The sequence below is a fragment of the Centrocercus urophasianus genome, unplaced genomic scaffold, assembly GCF_019232065.1.
Source record: "Centrocercus urophasianus isolate 14NV4802_14NV808 unplaced genomic scaffold, USGS_Curo_1.0 seq_37, whole genome shotgun sequence".
NCBI lineage: Eukaryota > Metazoa > Chordata > Aves > Galliformes > Phasianidae > Centrocercus > Centrocercus urophasianus.
In genome coordinates, this window is record NW_024884944.1 from 3751130 (window position 1) to 3769482 (window position 18353).

The following is an 18353-nucleotide window of genomic DNA, read 5'->3' on the forward strand; positions in this document are numbered from 1 at the left end:
CACTACCTTCAGGTGGGCTGCCTATACTCAGATCCTGACCCATTGCTTTGCAATATGATAGGCAATAGTTTGGGGAGCAAATAGGAGGATGGTGCTCAGCTCTGGAGCAGTTCTGTTGCTGAGTGTATCCATTGGGCCCCAAATGCTGTGGATCTGAACAAGATTTCCAATAGTCTGACACCAAAGCAGCCTACATCCAGTGCTGCTCCTGATTTACACACCCCAAACGCTACCGAACGCTGTAACAGGAGTTGTGTGCACACAGAGTTATACAATGGGGCTGCCACGAAATGCTGCTCCTGCCTCCACCCAAATCATCACGACGCCCACAGCTCTATTCAAAACTAGAAAATCAAGCTCACCTCAACTCCTGTCTCTAGTAAAAAGCCTCATAAATTATGCAGCACCAAATGAGAGCGTTTGCTTCTCTCCCAGCCAATAGCAAACCTCAGGCAGCTTCAGTGGAAACAAAACAGAGTTTGTTAAGTTTTCTAAGTAAATGTGCATTCATAACATTGAGCTACCCAGTAACAACTCAGCAGCAGCGCAGCTCCCTTTCCAGTTCTTCCTCCTATTCCAGGGATGGAAAGGAGCCCTTCCCCCACCAGGAGTCACAGGAGTCCCAATGACACTGGGGTCTTACAAACAGCCACAGACAGGGAAAGTGCATCTCAGTAGATAAGAAACAATTAGGACCTATTTTAGTACCAAGTGAGGAGCAAATCAGCAATTAAAAGCCTCCCCGGGTTAATTATGTGTGAATTCTACCTCTCCTGTTTTTCAACCATAGCAAACAAAACTACAAGGCTGTTAGGAATAAAACGAGGCAACTGCATGAGAAGGGCCGTCAGTGCCCCATGAGATGCTCCAAGAGCATCTTTCCTTCAGAGAGCTTCAGCAGCAGGGGCGAGTCCTGCAGCCCAGCAACTGCTGCACTCTGCAGCACGTTTGGAACGGTTACAGGAAGAAATACAGCTAACTACGAGACAAATATATATATATATATATATAAATGGCATACAAATGTTTCTTCAGTGTCATAACAGGATACAGCAGCAGCGGGCTGATCATCCTTCAGCAGCCAACCAGAGCCTGCAAATGGCTGTGCTCCATCCCAGCTCAGCACGCCCTTGCAAAGCACACAGCCCTTATCTCACCCCGCCATGCGTGGCTGGCTGTGGCTGCAATGCCCCAAGGCAGCAGAGTGGGGCAGCCCCACCACAGCACACAGCTCTCCTCCAGACCCTGGCAGCCCAATGCTGTACCCTCCGTGGGGATCTCAGAGTGCAGTTCAACCTCAGCTGCAACCCCAGCACCAGAAATGCAGCCTAGGTAACGAGACAGGAGCATGGGGCCGAACTGAAGTGGAAACCTGCAGGCTAAGAGCACAGCAAATCCCTCCTACATCCAAAGTGGAAGAGCAGGGGCTCTGTCAACCCCTGACCTACCTGAGATACCTGCTGTAAGTCCCCTCAACGGCCCTGTTTTCCCCTCCTCGATTAAAGAGCTCAAGTGCAGATGCCCACCCCAAGACTTACTGGCTTAAGAGGAATGCCTCCCTCTGAACAAACACAGCGCAGCAAAGAGGATATTAAACGAAGAGGGTGTAAGTGTTTGTAAACACGGAGCGTCAGGGCAGTGAGGCTGCAGATGAACTGCGAGATACGGCCTGCTGGGCAGCGGGTTTACAAAAAGCAACAGCTGAGAAAGTCAAAGAACATCCTGAGAGAAGGGGAAGTGAACGTCAGGGCTCAGAGCCCCACACTGCTCACACCACCACCATCCTGGGCCACTTTCTGCTCACGCACTCATTTCTAATCTCTAGCACTACTTTACAAGATCACCTTTCTCCAGCAGCAGAGGAGCTGATCAGGAATGGCCTCTATCAGATGCTTCTCCATTGGCTTTGCTGAGCCTCGTGATGCTCTCAGAAGCCTCAGCATCTGTGGGCTCTGTGCTTAACACCTGGGATTGCACCCAGTGCCCAAACACTCGCTGTCCTCCAACCTTAAGATGCTGCAGGGAGAAGAGGTAAGAAAAAAAACACTGCTTTGTGTAACAGAGCCCCACCTGGGGAAACAGCACAGCCACGATCAACACGAGCTGGGTTTAATACCCAGAGAAAACAATTTCAGCAGTTTTAGATACTGAGATCCACTGGGAAAAAGAAGAAAACACCACGAGACAAAAAAGAAACCATGTTGATGAGAATACCATTCATCACAGCACCTCCAGAGAAGCACTAAGAAATGGCCATTTCTGCTTTCCTCCTGATTTATGTGTACTTTACTGCCATACATCACACCACCCCCAAGGAGACACAACACACACTAAGGATGGGACAAATGCAACCTGGGCGATGGGAGTGCCAAAACCACATAACCCATACAACATGAATGCCATCTCAAAGCGGTGCACAAGGAAGCACTTGCTGTCTTAAGCAGCTGTATAAATCTAAAAGCCAAGCATGTAAAGCTCATGTGGAGAAAAAAGCAGGCCTGCACTGCCTCGTTATGCTCAGAACACCTTTGGCACAGATGCAAGCTGAGTTTTGTTGTTGTGTTTTTAAGGCAGTTCCCAACCTGGCTGCACCAAGGAAGGTCACTGATAAATAAAGAGAATTAAAGCCATCATATGACTTGTGTGGCTCTAATGACAGCAGAAGCTCCGGGTTTATTTATATTGCACCTGCTTTACATTCCACACTTGAGAGCCAGACATAAAGAGGCAATACAGATGTTGGGCATAAGAGGAAGGAAGCTTTCACCGACACAACAGCGACTGAAAAATGCCTCCACGCAGACCCTGCACAATGCTGTGGGAACACAGAACAGGCAAGCAGAGGCACAGGCACCAAATCCAGCTCTGGAAGCTGCATCAGGGAATGAATGGACAGCAGGGCTGAGCTCCCCCAGATCTGGGGGCTTCTTGGGGTTGGGAGCTGCCCAACACTGCATGCTGGGGCTGTAGAAGCAGCTCCTCACCTGGCCTTAAAGGTCCTCTGAGCCAGAGTCCCCACAGAGCACCAAACACAAACATGCACTGCACATGACTGAACACAAAAACAAAAGGAAATGGAGACTTTCTTTTTTTCTTTCTGGTCTGTGCTCCGTTTTCAATTTGTCTGTTCCAATCCAATAATGGAAAGTATTTTGTTGTTACCAACAAACAAGTTCAGCTCCCCATCCTCACGCACCGCTCAGCTGTTCTGGCTGTGAGAATCCCAGTGCTCCCCTTGGTGCCCTGCAACCTTACACACCTGATAGCACCCTGCAGCTCAGGAACACACACTGCCAATATTCATACACATATGCTGCAACAAAAATAAAAGCCTCCAAAGTGTTTGGGTTTTTTTTTTTCCAGGTGATCTCCTAGAACAAAATCCATCAGAAGAGATAAACGTGAAGCTTGGATGTGGCTCCCAGCTCACCACAGCTCCCCATGGCACCCACAGCCCCATCCCTCCATTGCTGGGGAGGCCACGCAGTGCCCAGGAGGTACTCAGGAACTCAGGCCTTCATCCCAGACATGTTCACACCAAGCACAAAAAGAAACACTGTGAAAGGGAAACTCTGCTTGCAAGTATTGAAAAATACAAGTTGTTGCAGCTCCTTGACGTAAACACTCCCATCATTCTGCCTCAGAAGCGCAACAGGGGTTCCCCACTGCATTTAAGCTGCTTTCCTCAAAACAGAAAATGCATTTTTCCACCTGCTCCATAGAGAACCATAGAATGCAGGATGGGACCCAGGGCTGGGCAGTGCAGCCTCACCTGGGCTGACCCCGGCTGCAGCAGGGATGGCTACACATCCACAGGCAGCACCCAGCGCTGGTTGCTGCAATGCTATGAGATGCTGAGCAAGGAGCTGGAATCACAGAATCACAAGGTTGGAAAAGACCTCCAAGATCACCCAGTCCAACCATCCACCCATCACCAATAATACTAAACCACATCCCTCAACACAAAATCCAAACGTTCCTTGGAACACCTCCAGGGTCGGTGACTCCATCACTCCCTGGGCAGCCCATTCCAGTGCCTGACCACTCTTTTGGAGCAGTAATATTTCCTGACGTCCAGCCCAAATCTCCCCTGGCGCACCTTGAAGCCATTCCCTCTACTTCTATCACCAGTCACACGAGACAAGAGGCCGACCATCAGCTCACTACAACCTCCCTTCAGGTAGTTATAGAGAGCGATAAGGTCTGCCCTGAGCCTCCTCTTCTCCAGCCTGAAGCAGCAGGACACGAAGCACGTCCCAAAGCAATCCCTGCAAACCCACTTTCCTGTCACCCGTTTCAAAGCCCGAACCGGGAGAGATTCCTGGGTACTGACCTGTCCGTGGTCGCGGGCTGTGTGCCACTCATTGGAGCCTCTGCCCAGAGCTCGTGCTATCCAATTTACATGGTACGACCACGGCGGGGCTGTCAGTGCGGTTCGGCTCCCCGCCGCAACCCCGCTGCGGGGGGAGGCGTGCACTGAGAGAAGCAGTTCAGAAAGGAAAAAAAAAAAAAAAAAAAAAAAAAGGAAAAAAGAAAAAAGAAAAAAAGTAAAAGAATCCCAAACTCTTCGCGCACTCAGAATCCAACCCGCGGAAGTAAGCGGAGGAAAAAAACAAAAACTTCAGCAAAAAAGCCAAGAGCCGCTCCCCGCGATGCCCCCCGCGAGGAGCAGCCCGGTGCGCTGCGCCCTGCAGGCCGCTCGGCTCAGCTCAGCTCCCGCCGCCCATCGCCCGCCGCCGCCCGCCCCGACCCCCCGCCCGCCGGCGGCCCGAGCGGGGCGGACAGGGCGGGGGGGTTTGGGCCGCTGCCCGCCGCCGCCTTTAGGCCCTCGGGGCCATGCCCGGCCCGTGCCGCGGCGGGGCGCCGAGCTCCGACGTCCCCGGACGGGATGGCTCCGTTCTCCTTTCGGCCTGCGCGCTGCGGGCAAAGTCCTGCCGCTCCTGCGAGACGGAGAGCGAGCCGCGCCCCTCCTGTTCCGGCTGGGAGCGGCGCGTCCCGACGGAGCTGCGCCGAGCGGGGCCGAACCGCGACGCCGACTCCTCCCCCCCGAGCGGCGATATCCGCTGTATCCCTCCGCCTGCTCCTGCGCAAAGAGATCCCTCGGCGCAGACGGAGCGATGTCTCCGCTCACGCGAAGCGCTGAGGGTTTGGAAGCGGACGGCTCGGTTGCTATCCAGACGAAGCCGTCGGGCCGGGCTGTACGCCGTGCTTCCACCGTGCGCTCCGGGGTGAAGTTCCGCTTCGGGGTGCTGAGGATGCCGGGATGCTCGGACCGGCTCCTTTTCCTCCTCGGAGAGAAGCGAGCAGTCCGGAAGGCGGAGAGCCCTTTGATGGGTTTGTTGTTTTGGAGAAGTTCGGAGCAAAGAAGGGAAGCGTGGGATGAAATCATTTTCTAAATGGCACTCGATGGAGACACGCAGAGCATCTGCGCTTCCTTTCCTAGCTTCCTTTTGGGGAAGAAAGAGGAGAAAGAGAGGAGTGCCGACATGCGTCCAGCAGTGCTGCGGTTCCGTAGCCACGGCAGCTCCCTTCAATGCAGTAAATCCCTCCGTGCCTTTATCCCGCAGAGCATCCGGACAGGGCATACAGACCCTCCTCGCTGCAGGCATTGGCAATCAGACCTCAGCGCTTCTTTATTGCTTTAAGTCTATTTTATCGTGCGTGGCAAAGCAGTGACGATAACAGTTAATTGGAGGATATCCTAAAAAGGGTGATGGGAACAAGCTCAGCAGCAGCAAACGGACATAAAAGTCAGCAGGGTGATGCTGATGAACATCGGCCAAAGGATCCATTCCGTGTCGTATAGAAGAAGCACTGCATAAAACCACAGCCATGCCAAGAGGTGTAAAGCCCTCCCATCACCTCGTCCAGATAAACTCCTGCTCATTATGGGCTGGATTTCCGTGTTTAATGCAACAATGAAACAATTCCAAAGTAGACTCTGATACCGTAATTGCTTTTTCCTTTCTGCAAGCACTGTGCTGTGGTTTTGTGCTTTGTTGGGAGCTGACTGTGTGCTTGTGTTAACACAGATGTCTATGACATTTTGCTGCCTGGGCAGTTTTACAATGAGAAAAAAAAAAAAAATCAATAAGCAATTATGCTGTGCGGTAGCAATTAGAATGGATTTTGGTTGGTGGCTGCAAAGCCCTCCCTGAGCCCACAGTTAGAGCTGGTGCTGCCATCTGAACCTGGATACCCAGCAAAGCCATGGGCTGTACCCCAGCGCTCTGACCAGCTGTCCCTTAGAGCCCAGAGCAGAACAGCTCAGCTCAGGAGGGCTGTTGGTGCGAGAAATGCCGAGTCCTATCAACTACCAATTCTTAACCTGCCTTAAAGGATGGGAAGAAAAGGACAAATCCTTGGGGTCCCTCAAATGGGACTGGGAGGAGTTGCCAGCAGCGCTGTGCGGGCTCTGTGTCCCTGCCCGGCTCCGGGCTCAGCCGGGGCCCTGATGCCACCTGCTGGGGGAACCTTGTAGGGCCGCTCCGTGCTCCCACCGGAGCTCCGTGAGCACCTCTATGGGCTCGGCACGAGCGCAGACAGGAGGCTGATAGAGCCCTGATAGCTTCACGTTTGGGGCACCAAGAGCAGCTAGTGGCATCGTTCTAACCTCAGGACGACTTCGCACGCGTTTCAGATGGGAATAATCAAACCATGAGAGCAACTTGGGGACAAACAACTCACCCTGCAGAGCTCAATGAAGGACAGACAGCTTTGCGAACCAGCGTGCCCTGACTCAGAGCTGCAGGTCGTGTAGCTGAGCTTTACTGATCCCCAGCATAAAAACTGAATCCACGAAGTCTTCTGCCTTTTGTTATTCTGTCAGATTCCACATTGCTGTGTGGGAGCCTTTCAGCATCCATGCCTTAACACAGGCACATGGTTTGCTTCCTATAGACAAGCAGCTTATTTTGCATCCAGTCCACTGGAACTGCATACAGGGCCACTCTCTGCTTTAAGTCACTGGGACACATGCAATACTTTGCTGACTTTGTTGAGGCACAGATAGGCTAATCTACCATGGCTTCCACTGTGACAGCGTATTACAGTGCCTAAACCTGGATAAGCCAAGCCACAGCGAGTGTTTTTATAGCACTAAGCTTTCTTTCCACATCAGCATAATTAAAGCAGCAGCACCCATAAGGGCAAAGCTGCTGTGAGTGCTGCCATGGAGTCTTCTTGCTGCTGCTTGAATCGATGTCCTCCAATTGGAAAAGGGATTTGTTACTGAGATGAAGAATGGTGTTATTTCCCGTCTGTTACACCAAACAGACCTTCACCTTCTGACATCAAACACGATTTCCCCTGGCAACACCAACCCATGCAGCACGGCAGAAGGGCTGCACCCAAAGACATCAAGCAGTAATTAAATAATCTTTATTTTATAAAACATCATACAAAGCATCTACACCATTCACTGGTGGAACATTAGTTGCTATTACACAGTAATTCAAACACAAGTTATTATTTCACGCTAGTTCTGCAGCTCCCTTTGCAGATGGGCCTGAGGACAGATCCCACTGTGTGCTCCACAGCTTTGTACTCCTTCCTCGGATCTGGGATTCCATGCTGGAGCCCAGAAGGCAGACAACAAGCCTTGCTTTGTAACATCACACCCTAACCAGCATGTTTTGGAGATGTATTCTGGACACTCTCTAATCACATATCCCAGGAAATACTCTTGTCAAAACTGATAGCTACTGTCCTGGGGAAAAACATCAATGCTCATTCTAAGTGAGCTGCATTTTCCAGTCATCTTCCCAGCACCTACACTCCTCCACAATCTTTAAATGCCAGACTCTGGGTTCAGATGCACTGACCTGAATCTGGAACCACCAATAGCACAGCAAAGAGGAGCTGCCATTCTGCAGACACAGCAGTGCCCACGTCAGGGGTCCACCCAAAAACCACTTACTGCAAGTCCTGATGGGGTTCCTCCTATAGAGAACACTGCTCACCCAGAGGGCTAAAGGCAGGATTTGGAAAGCATGGCTGGAGCTTTAACAGTCGGGGTGAAGAGGAGTGGAAAAAGTCCCCAGAGTGCTTCACATCAGGGGTGGCAACTTTTGGGTTCAGAGCACCGAGTCCTGCAAGGCGCTCACGCTGAGCAGAGCTGCTGATTCTACTGGAAAATCAGTTATCCATGTGTTAGCAAATAAGTTACAGAACAGAATTAGAAAGGGTAGCTCAACCACCACCATCACTTCTCCCAAAGGAAACACGGGGATAATGAACAAAGTGGAGACAACCATCATTTTGTGTTTCCATAGCACCTCTCGAGTAAAGGTCTGAAAGTGCATAACAGATGGACCAGCTCCATCACCCCCCGTTCAGATGGGGAAATGAGGCACTGGGTTAGGAAGTTCAGGGACTTGCCCAAGGTCACCCAACAGGCTGGAAGATGAGCCAGGAATCCCAGCTCCCACAAAACACTCCAACATGCTTCTTCCTAGCAGGACAAAGAGTCATCTAGCTGCCTAGACTGTACAGAACACAGAACACCAATATCTAGTGCTGTTTTCCCATCTCTTCTGAGATCACACTAGCACCGAAGGAGGAAGCTGCTAGCACTGCTATGTACACCTGCACTGCTGGACCAGTTGTGTTTAGGAGGTAAAAGTAGCCCTTCTTTCACTCGTGTAATTTAGGGTGTGCTTACGTACACGCTGAGCCAGCCTCTGCCAGGCCAAGCGCTGCGGATCCCATGAACCCATGGCATAGCTCCATGGATTTCAGTGGAGTTATGCCAGGAATAAGTTTGGCTCCAGAACTGCTAACGTGTGCTGGCTCCTCTCCCGACAGCGGCATCTCAGGCACGATCCCCTCCTTGCCAGCCTGTGAGCTTGAGGAAGTCCTTACTCAGCATCAGTGGCTTTTCAGATGTCCGTTCGTTCTCAAGCTCAGCTCCTTGCCCCTCTGGCTTCTCCACGCGTGGTATTTCTTCATGCTCTTCCTCCGGGCGAAGCGGCAGATGCTGACCATGAAGACCCAGGAGACGGCGTACATGACGACACCCCCCAGCTTGATGTACCAGCGGGGCTTCGGTGAGGTCAGCTCGCAGTACATCAGCCAGGCCCCCACCCCGATCCGCACCCCAGTGAACAGCACCACGAAGAAGAAGTCCACCACGTCCCCCGTGAGGCTGTGGTAGCAGCCCATCTCCTTGAGGAACCAGCGAGCTTGCAGCAGTGGGTTGGTGATCTCGCTGCCAAAGATGACGGCGTTGACCTCGGCGGCCGACTCACCGAGCGCCAGCGATGCGGCGATGCCCACAATGCTCACCAGGTGATGGGCCAGCATCAGGGCACCCTCCGTCTGGAAGTACACACACCAACAGAGGTCGAAGAGGAAGTAACCCAGGCTCAGGCACAACCCGTGGACCTGCAGGGTTGTGTTTGGGGATCCTGCAACAAAGACATCGGGCAGAGCGTCAGGGCACAGAGGTGATGAGAGGTGGGACCTGCAGCAGGAGGGGGATTCGCCCTCGGCACGGCTGGTCACAGCTCTGCCACAATCCTGCAGTTGTCAGTGACAGCTGCACGCGTGTAATGGCCACCCAGTGCGACCTTGCACTCTGCAGCTGGGGAGGGCACGAAAGCAGCAAAACACAGCACCACTCTCCCCATTTCCCTAGCACTTTCAGTAATAAACATCATCAGATATCCTCGCAAACGTTTTTCAAATGCATCCACGCTGTATCCCAGCATCCACACCGGGGTGACAGGAAAATCCCACCGCATGCCATCACCCACCTGGGGGGGACTCAGCACAACTCTTGCCACTCACCCGGGTGACTCAGAGGCCAGGGGCCATCGATGAAGCCTATGTAAGCAGAGAGACACGTAGCGAGGATGCCGTGGGTCAGCGTGACCAGCCTGCAGCTCCACTCATAGCTCCGGTGCTTGTAGCGATGGCAGAACCACGTGTAGAGGGAAAGCCAGGCCAGCAGGCTGCAGGCTGCCCGCAGGGGCAGGGCGAGCAGCATCCTGCCACAGGGATGGAAGGACAAGAGGCATCAGGAGCTCTAAAATTTGATCATGTCAGCACAACCCCACAATGCTGGACCTGCTGGGATAAGCTGATGCTCATCCCACTGCGTGAGGGACAGGCAGAGGAGCTCCACGTGTAGATCCATGCTACTCCTGCCCCTTCCCTTCTCACTTAGCCTGCTCTTCAACCTGCCTGTGTTGCCCCACCAGACACACTCAGTCGTGCTGTTTGCTACCTGGGTTCCTCCTCTCCTGAAACAAAATCCAAGAAAACCCCACACCACATGGTCCCCTGCTAGGCCCAACGCTAACCAGTCTCCCCACCCCACTGCCCACTCCGCAGGGATGCACAGGAGTGGTGAAAAGAGGAGTGAGCTCTCCCACCTGTGGGTGGCACCAAGACCTTCAAACCTGTGAGATGCCAAAGGATTAGCAGCGATGCCCACACACCTGCAATCTGAGGGATGCATCGTTATGGCTGAGCGCTCAGAAGGAGCTGAGTCACGGCACCTTTTCCAGCCGTGTCACAGCTGTGTCACCGAGTGCCACCGGTCCGGTTTGTGGTGGGGAACACCGGGAGGACAGCACGTGGTGCGGGGTCGGGGCTGACTCACAGCCGTCCTGGCCTGTTTTAAGCATCACCAGCACGGCTTGGGCGGGATAAACAAAGCCATTATGTTATAATGGGAGCACGGGGAGATGAAACACGGACACGACGAACCGCTCCGACCAGTGACAGCAGCAGAGCTCGAGGCACCCGGTTCAGGATGGGTGAGGCAGGAGGAATCCTGAGCGATGGAAGGGAGCGGAGCACCAGGAGAGGAGGAGAGAAGGAGAGAAGCAACCTGTACACATCTCCATACACCCAAAAGGTGGGGGCTTCTTCCAATCACGCCCCAAAACTAAATGTTTGCCCTTAGGATACACGGTACGTATTGCATCTGTGAATTACACCTCCGTAAAGGTCGACATCCTTTAAAAAGCGCAGCAATGCCATTACTGTTATCATCCTCACTATTGCTTTAAAAAGAGGGTTGATGCTATCAGCAGCGCCGCGGGGGGGAGGAAGGAAGGAAAGGAAAAAAAGCAGACTCTAGAGCCATTAAACGCGTCTCGATACCCGGAGGAACCCAACGCACAGATGCACAGATGCAGACCGAGCAACCGGACCGAGCCCTTCCCGGAGCCCCGCACCCACCTGCAGCCCCGGAGCTGCCGGACTCACCGCTCCGAGCCCCGCCGCCGCAATGGGGCCGTCGGGAAGAGGAAACGGCAGCGGCGGGCGGGGGGCACCTGGCGGCTGGGAGGAGAGACGGCAGTCGCTGCGGGGGGGGGACGGGGACCTCTGACCCCACCGGCGGATGGAGGGCCGGCATCCTTGTGACGTGACCTGCGCGCCCGTCGCTCTGACGGATCGCATTTTTCCTCCGCCTTTGCTGGGCCGGCTGCAGCAGCTTCAATAATCACAGAATGGCCAGGGTTGGAAGGGACCTCAAGGATCACGAATCTCCACCCCCCCGCCACATGCAGGGGGTATAAATAATAAATGGGATGGAGCTGTGCTAGCTCGGGGTAAAGAGCAACCTGTTTGCAGAGGTGGTAACAGCAATGATGGTTATAGCACTAAGAAGCCCTGAGACTCTAAACTCAAAGCCTTCAGAGGATCATTTATTGCTAGAAGTCACTTCCAGAGGAGCTGGATGGGTGGTTTTTTTTTTCCTCTGGCTCATATGACACAAACAAATGGTAGGCAGTGAGCTGTGAGGTGGCACGTTAGATCTCACCCAATGGATGGCAGCAGCAGTGAGGTGCAGCTCATGCTCTCATTTCCTTCTTTGTGCACAGTCAGCCATCCCAATGGGCTCGCTTTGCCTGCGCACAAAAAGCACTCAGCAAAACAACCTGGGACAGAAACCTCTGCTGACGGTCATTTGCACAGCAGCGGTCACTTTCTGTGATGATAAATTCCCCCACAGGTGTTTAACAGAAAAAGCAGGGGCCAGCATTAAGAAAATCACATCCATTCCAAGGTCAGCAAGTAAGAAATGCAATGGGATGGTGGGGGTGGAGCCAGATGCTCTTCCAGCATCACAGCAGAGGTTTAACACTAAAACCATGCCTGAGCTGAGACAACAGCCATGACCACCTGAGGGCACATTGCTTCCCACCTCACAGAGCCACTGCAGCCAGCTATTCTGCCTGGAAGAACTGGGGTACAGCAGGGTTCCAACCATCAGACCAGGCTGCCCCATCCAGCCCAGCCTCATTAGCTCCAGCTGCCTCCTTCAGTCCCAGAACAAAAGAATGTTACAGCAACTGTTCCCTTTTAAAATGAGAATGCAACTTTATTGGAAGTCTGATCACTCTGGGGAGCTCTCACAGCAGCCCATGACCCCAAAGTGCCCTCCTCCCAGGCTCCATCCGCCCAACCCCATGGACCTGCTGCGTGCCTGGGGTCTGCGTGGCACCCAAAGGTCACACCTAACATTCAGTTCATTCATGCTATTAGCTTTTATCTCTCCAGACACCTTGCAGCCCAGCTATCAGCGCTGAGCAGAGCCCAGCTAGCAAGATAAGGGCAGAGAGCTGCTCCCCTCCTGCACTCCACAGCAGTGACACGTGTGACAAAGGCCACCAGGAGCTGCAGGGGCTCTCGAGCTCCAGCAGGATGCTGCTACACAAGTCGAGGGAAATTCACATTACAACCCCAGGGGAAAGTCAGAATGCGATTCTGAGAGGTAAAGAAGAGAACTGATCCATGTGCTGAGAACTGCATGGAGTGATGTCACACTGAGATCCACCTCAACATCACTGTCACCCCTGGAAATAAGCACCAGACTCCTGTCAGCCTTGCATTCAGCATTCCTGGCCTGCAGCAAGACAGACAAAGCATCCAGAGAAGGTTCTGCTCTGTCAGCCCTCACACACACAGCACCTGAGTTTCTGAAATCAGTGCAAGGCGAGGTGATGCGCTTCATGAGGAGGCGTTTGGCACAAGTCTGGTTCCAGACTCCTGTTTGCAAGGAACAGAGGTGTACACTGTCCAACCAGTGGAGTCACACTGCTCTGAGATCACTATCTCCTTGAATGCAAGTATTAAAAAGAAGGAAATGTATTGCTAAAAACAATGAGGTAGAACATTGCCTCACCCTCACGAACCACAGCACCATTACTTCACACCAAGGACAACCCCACCGTCCCCTTATGGGCACTTCAGCCTTGTTCACAAGCTCTCATTCGAGCACGTGGTCCAATGTTTTGTCCCATTTGAAGAGAGAACAACACTGAGTACATCCTGGCTGGGTCACACCCGTACCTGGCTCCACTGGGGAGAGGGTGAGATGTTCCAGATCAGGTACTCCAACTGCACTGCGAGATAACACTGCCTCCAACACAATCATAGATAAGTCAGTCTGTGCACTGTGGATGTGTCTGGCACAGCCCCACTGCAGGCTGTGCATTACGGGCTGGAAGAGGAAGCAGCCCAGCAGACACAGCATGTTCCTTGCGTTCCCATTGAAATCCCTATTTGGTCAGCTTTCCCACGCATTGAGTGACCATCCATCTCCCCCAGGGCTTGTAGAGAGCTGCCAGTGCCAGGATGTCATTTCCACACCACTTTTAGGAGCTCTTGTCACAGTTACAGGCTCCAGCAGCCAGGGTCCCATCCACGGTCACTGTCAGTGAGCTGCCAAGTGCCCATTTGTTTTCACAGGTGCATCCACACTCCTCAGGCGCGTCCAGGAATGGTACTTTTTCAACATCTTCCTCCTAACGAAGCGGCAGATCTCAACCATGAACCCCAAGGACACGATGTACATGGCCAGGCCTCCCCCTTTGAGGATCCAGTTGGGATCCGGGGCTGTCACCATGGCATACATGATCAGAGCTCCTCCGCCAATGCGCAGCACCAGGAAGAGGAGCACGAAGAAGAAATCCACCACCTCCCCCAGGAAGGAGTGGTAGAGGCCCATCTCCCTCAGGAACCAGCGGGTCTGCAGCAGCGGGTTGGTGATCTCACTGACAAACACCACTGCATTGACCTCAGTGGCAGATTTGCCCAAGCCCAGCACCAGCACCATGCCGCAGATGCTCAGCGTGTGATGGAGCAGCATCAGGTCTCCCTCTGTCTGGAAATAGAAGCACCAGAGCAGGTCGAAGATGAAATAACCCAGCGTCAGGGAAAGCACGTGGACCTGGAGAGTGGTGTTTGGTGAGCCTGAAAGGAAAAAGGATGCATTAACGTAGGGCCTCACTCAAGATATTCTTCTAGAACACTGAGCTAGATACAGGTTGGAGCTTTGCTCTTTGCTTTCCAAGCTTATCCTATGGGACCTCTGGGTACCAGGATGCACAGCTCTCCCACAGCCCACACTACATTTCTCCTTTCCTCTCCGCCCTTTTAGAAAGGAGGGTGGGAGTGCCTGACCCCACCAGCAGAACTATTTGAGATTTAACGATAGAAAAGCACAAACAGAAGCCCACGCTCTGGTGCCAGCAGTTATTATGCCCTTCCAGATGCAAACAGCATTGAGCCTGTTTTCCACACTGCCACACCTGACAGCAGCAGAGCAATGAAATTCAACCTGAGAACCCTCAGCAAGTGCCTGGGTAGGACAACAACAAGAGGTAGGAGATGCTGAGGAAGAAGCAAGGAGCTGGACGGAGCCTTGCCATGCTCCCAAAACACACACGTGAGGGGACAGACAGCAAAAGCAGTTGGATCTCCACCCATAGGATGATGTGAGGACGTGTCAGGGTGAGGCCCCCCACACACCTGCATGGCTCAGAGGCCAGGGGCCGTCCCAGAGGGCGATGTACCCGGACAGGCAGGTGGCGATGGCCCCGTGCAGCAGGGTGACCAGGCGGCAGCTCCACTCGGGGGAACGATGCCTGTTCCAGAGGCAGAAAGCAGCATAGAGGCACAGCCAGGCCAGGAGGCTGCCGAGCACCTCGAGGACGATGGGGAGCATCCTGTTGAACAGAGAGAAAGGGAGCTATGAGCGCGGGGGGGGATACTCACCTAACCCGCGTCCACGAAAGCTCCCAAACGCGCTTCGCACCCTCCCCACGAGCACCGAACGCAACCGGTTCCTCTCAGCACCGCTTCCCCGTACGCCCTTCCTTCTTCCTCCGCCCTAAACCGCGTGGCAACGAAGCCGATCACCGCACTCCCGCCCCATCCGGCCCTAAAATATCCCAGGGATGGAGGTGGTATCCGGGACTTGACAGACCGCCCCCCCCCCCCTCACCGCCACCGCTCACCCGGAGCTGCCGTTCCTCCCTCGCGGCTCTGCGGGAGCGGCTCAGCCCGGAGAGGCGGTGCGGATCGCTCCGGCTGCTTTTATCCTATCCTCCTCCCTCTGCCCGCCCATCTCCTGCCCTCCGCTCACCCCATAGGGACGGAAAACACGCTTTTTTTTTTTTTCTTTTTTTTTTTTTTTTCGGAGCGTTCCGGAGTTCTCTGTCTGGTTTCGCACGCTGTTGTGGAGCTGTTGTTCCGATGGGAGAAAGGGATGAAAATAGGGGCTGGGGAGCGGGGATGGATGAGCTGGAGGTGTCAGGAACACGCCGAACAGGAAGAGTGAACCAGAACAGAGGTGAGTAACCAGGAAGGGCCACGCTGCTCCCAAACCCTCGGAGTCAGCGCCGTGTTGGTTCTGGTTTCATTCAATCTGTCTGAAGGGTGCCCCACATCCCCAACAGCCCCAAACCCTTCCTACACCCACAGGACTCCATGCAGGTGGTGGCAGCAAGCACTCAAATCTTATGAGTGTCCTCATCTCAGGGTGATTTTGGAAGGAGTCCCATTGCAGCTCAGGCTCCAGATCCTGCTCCCCAGAAACAACAATCCATAACTTGAGCCTGAATTTCGGCCTGCAGGTGCAGGAGTGCTGGGTGCTTCATTACCACCACCAGGAAGGTGAGCCCCAGGGCTGTGAGCATCGGGGATGGACCTGGAGGGCACATTGAGACACTTCAGGATGCTCCAGGATTGCCCTCAGGTCACAGAGAGCGCTGGGGAGGGCGAGGAGCAGAGCTCTGCTGCCCCAGACTGAGTTCACCCTGTTCAAAGAAATCAATAGCAAAACCCCCCCCAATTCCTGGCCCTGCCCCGACCAGGCAGAGCTCAATCCCATGGGTGGATCAGGTCACAGCCTGCTGTCTCTGTGTTCACATTGCTCAGCCCTGATTGCTGCAGTGGTCATGTGGGAACGTCACCTGCGATGCTGTAACACCTGCTGTGTGCATCTGAGCACCTGGATGAGCTCCCTCCCCATTCTGAGGATGCCGGCTGAGTTCTGGCTTGAGGAGAGCAAAGCTCAGCTCCCAGAGCAATGCCGTGTCCTCAGCCTGACTGTGGGGCTACCTGGGATCAGCTCGTTTCTCCAGCAAGCTTGTGAATGGCCATTCTGCAGGAGGGAGGTGAACGGGGTCGCATCCCTGATGCTCAGCAGCAATAGGATGGGACCCAGAGGTGTTTCAGACAGGAATGCACCAACAGATGATGTCTGCATGGGCAACAGGTTGGGTTGTCCTGTAGATTATGGCAGTTTTCATTGCCACCACGAGCAGTTGTTCCCTGCACTGCTGTTTTATGGCTGTGGGAGGCTTGAAAAGCAGTCATTTCCTGCCAGGTATGGTAACACATTCGCTTGTTGGCTTGAAAACCTCCAAGACCCTTTTACCAAGAGTTGAAGTGTGCTGTCAGCTGACCCTGAACCCAACAGTGCTTAGAGCTCAGCTACAGGGTTAGCATAGGGCTGCCTGTTTAAGTGTATAGGATGGGGTTATGAGGGCAATCAGAACGCTCACTCCTGAGCTCCTATCTACGAGATAAGGTGAGGCTTTCATAGCACTAATGAGCTGCAAACGGGAGCTTTTTGTAACATTGCTATAACCGATGCCCCCTGTGGTGGGAGCAGAACGCAGTGCCTCATTTACCACTGGTGAGCTGTTGTGTTTTGCACGAGTTGAAGGCCAGGAGAAGGGAAGGGAAGGATTACCATCGCCATCACCTAATGGGGATTAAGTGATTTGTCCGAGGTCATGCAGGAAGTTGAGAGCGGCGTCACACACATCTCAATGCATTCACCCTGCATGTTATCCCAGAGACATTTCCAACACCCAGGGTTAAAAAAAAAATACATCAGCTTGGAGCCATTGGTCACCTCCATCCCCATGCATGGGGCTGTGCACAGTGCAGGGGGGAGGCAGTGCCCTCGGAATGGCCATGCAGAGGTTGGCTGAGGGCTCCCCATCCGCATTTTTACTCTCCCGGCAGGAAATCATTCGTTTCTTCTTCTTTTAAATCACAAAGAAAGTTTTCGTTTCCACGTTTCGACTGATTTAATATTTAAAAGGAAATATTTTCTATTTTTTTTTCCAAAAAAAAACCAAAAAAAACCCCAACAACTCCCCCCCCCCAAAAAAAAGTTACCTTATGATTTTCACTTCTCTCTCATTACAATCAGTGCCTGTCCCTCTCCCATACACCTCATGTGAAGCTACAGATGCAGTTCTATACACAACACAGGGCTCGGTGCATTGTGTGAAGGAGCTCAGAGCCCCGTGCAGCCCGCAGATCCCTATGGCAAATCACCTCATCACACAGCACTGATGGAGCAGGATAAGAAACAACTGAATTGAATACATTTGTCCCCAAAAAGAAGTGTCAAAGGAGAGATTTTACTTAGGGAAAAAACCAACCAAACAAACAAAAAGCTCACATTTACCTAAAAAGAGCCAACAAAAAAACAAAACCAAAAACAACAGAGCTACTACTCAAAAAATGTCTATTTACAACCTGTGAGCCAAACACCCATTTACTCTAATTTCACTGCCTTGTGCCCATTGAGAACCCAACCAGGAATCTGCATCGCTCCGATCTACTTAACAGCATTAAATATTTACCCCTTTACGTGAGGAGAGCTGTGACACGACCACGATCTCCCCAGCAATATGGAAGGTGACATTTGCCACCCTTTGGCATCTCTTGCACCCAACTGCCTCCGGTCTCACAGCTGAGCAGTGCAACCTCCTGCAAGGAGGAAGGAGGGCAGAGAATAGCACAGCTGGGGCAACCAGCACATTGCAGCACTGCCCCGGAGGTTTGGTATCAGACAAAGCCCAATGGATGAACAACAGAAAGAAGGGATGGCCAACACTCATCTTTGTCCCATCAAACCTACACAAATTGACTCTGTGGTCATTGCAGTTGGAAGTTCCCGAGGGGCTGCAAACAGTGCCGTCCTCCATCGGGCAGCTGGGAGCAATAACAAGACCTGGACACACGTTTTGCAAAAGGAGGCAATTTTTTTTAAAAGCAAAAAAAAAAAAAAAAAAAAAAGCAAAAAAAAA

General features: G+C 53.0%; 3 protein-coding genes across 8 annotated transcripts in view; all 3 read right to left on the reverse strand.

Annotated features, from left to right (window-relative positions):
* ARHGEF12 (Rho guanine nucleotide exchange factor 12) overlaps nucleotides 1-4704 on the reverse strand; it is a 66812-nt gene extending 62108 nt beyond the window's left edge. For 2 of the 4 annotated variants that reach the window (XM_042832217.1, XM_042832215.1), the window contains exon 1: nucleotides 4334-4704. In XM_042832217.1, coding sequence (XP_042688151.1) covers nucleotides 4334-4365 — 32 coding nt within the window. In that variant the 5' untranslated portion in view covers nucleotides 4366-4704. The remainder of the gene's footprint in view (nucleotides 1-4333) is intronic. The other 2 variants (XM_042832218.1, XM_042832216.1) reach the window with 1 other exon arrangement.
* A 2701-nt stretch (nucleotides 4705-7405) lies between these two features.
* On the reverse strand, nucleotides 7406-11231 carry LOC122167427 (TLC domain-containing protein 5-like). Of its 3 annotated transcripts, XM_042832019.1 has the most exons (4): nucleotides 11191-11231; nucleotides 10443-10642; nucleotides 9790-9989; nucleotides 7406-9407 (listed from the first exon to the last, which is right to left on the reverse strand). In XM_042832019.1, the coding sequence occupies exons 2-4, from the start codon at nucleotides 10460-10462 to the stop codon at nucleotides 8869-8871; spliced, it is 759 nt and encodes a 252-aa protein (XP_042687953.1). In that variant the 5' UTR covers nucleotides 10463-10642; nucleotides 11191-11231; the 3' UTR covers nucleotides 7406-8868. The 3 variants fall into 3 exon arrangements, with proteins under 3 accessions (XP_042687953.1, XP_042687955.1, XP_042687952.1); XM_042832021.1 differs by lacking the exon at nucleotides 10443-10642; XM_042832018.1 differs by lacking the exon at nucleotides 11191-11231 and having other exon boundaries at nucleotides 10443-11176.
* A 192-nt stretch (nucleotides 11232-11423) lies between these two features.
* On the reverse strand, nucleotides 11424-15294 carry LOC122167450 (TLC domain-containing protein 5-like). The gene is made up of 3 exons (XM_042832050.1): nucleotides 15258-15294; nucleotides 14770-14966; nucleotides 11424-14211 (listed from the first exon to the last, which is right to left on the reverse strand). Exons 2-3 carry the CDS (start codon nucleotides 14963-14965, stop codon nucleotides 13673-13675), a joined length of 735 nt encoding a protein of 244 aa, XP_042687984.1. The 5' UTR covers nucleotide 14966; nucleotides 15258-15294; the 3' UTR covers nucleotides 11424-13672.
* Between the last annotated feature and the right edge of the window lie 3059 nt (nucleotides 15295-18353).

What these genes read in the sequence shown, in the direction of transcription:
- LOC122167427 (XM_042832019.1), bottom strand. Translation starts at nt 10,462, where the DNA reads ATGCATCCCTCAGATTGCAG. An exon ending in ATGCATCCCTCAGATTGCAG is followed by an intron (nt 9,990 to 10,442) that starts GTGTGTGGGCAT and finishes TCCCTGTGGCAG; the next exon opens with GATGCTGCTCGCCCTGCCCC. An exon ending in CTGGCCTCTGAGTCACCCGG is followed by an intron (nt 9,408 to 9,789) that starts GTGAGTGGCAAG and finishes TCTTTGTTGCAG; the next exon opens with GATCCCCAAACACAACCCTG.
- LOC122167450 (XM_042832050.1), bottom strand. Translation starts at nt 14,965, where the DNA reads ATGCTCCCCATCGTCCTCGAGGTGCTCGGCAGCCTCCTGGCCTGGCTG. An exon ending in CTGGCCTCTGAGCCATGCAG is followed by an intron (nt 14,212 to 14,769) that starts GTGTGTGGGGGG and finishes TTTTCCTTTCAG; the next exon opens with GCTCACCAAACACCACTCTC.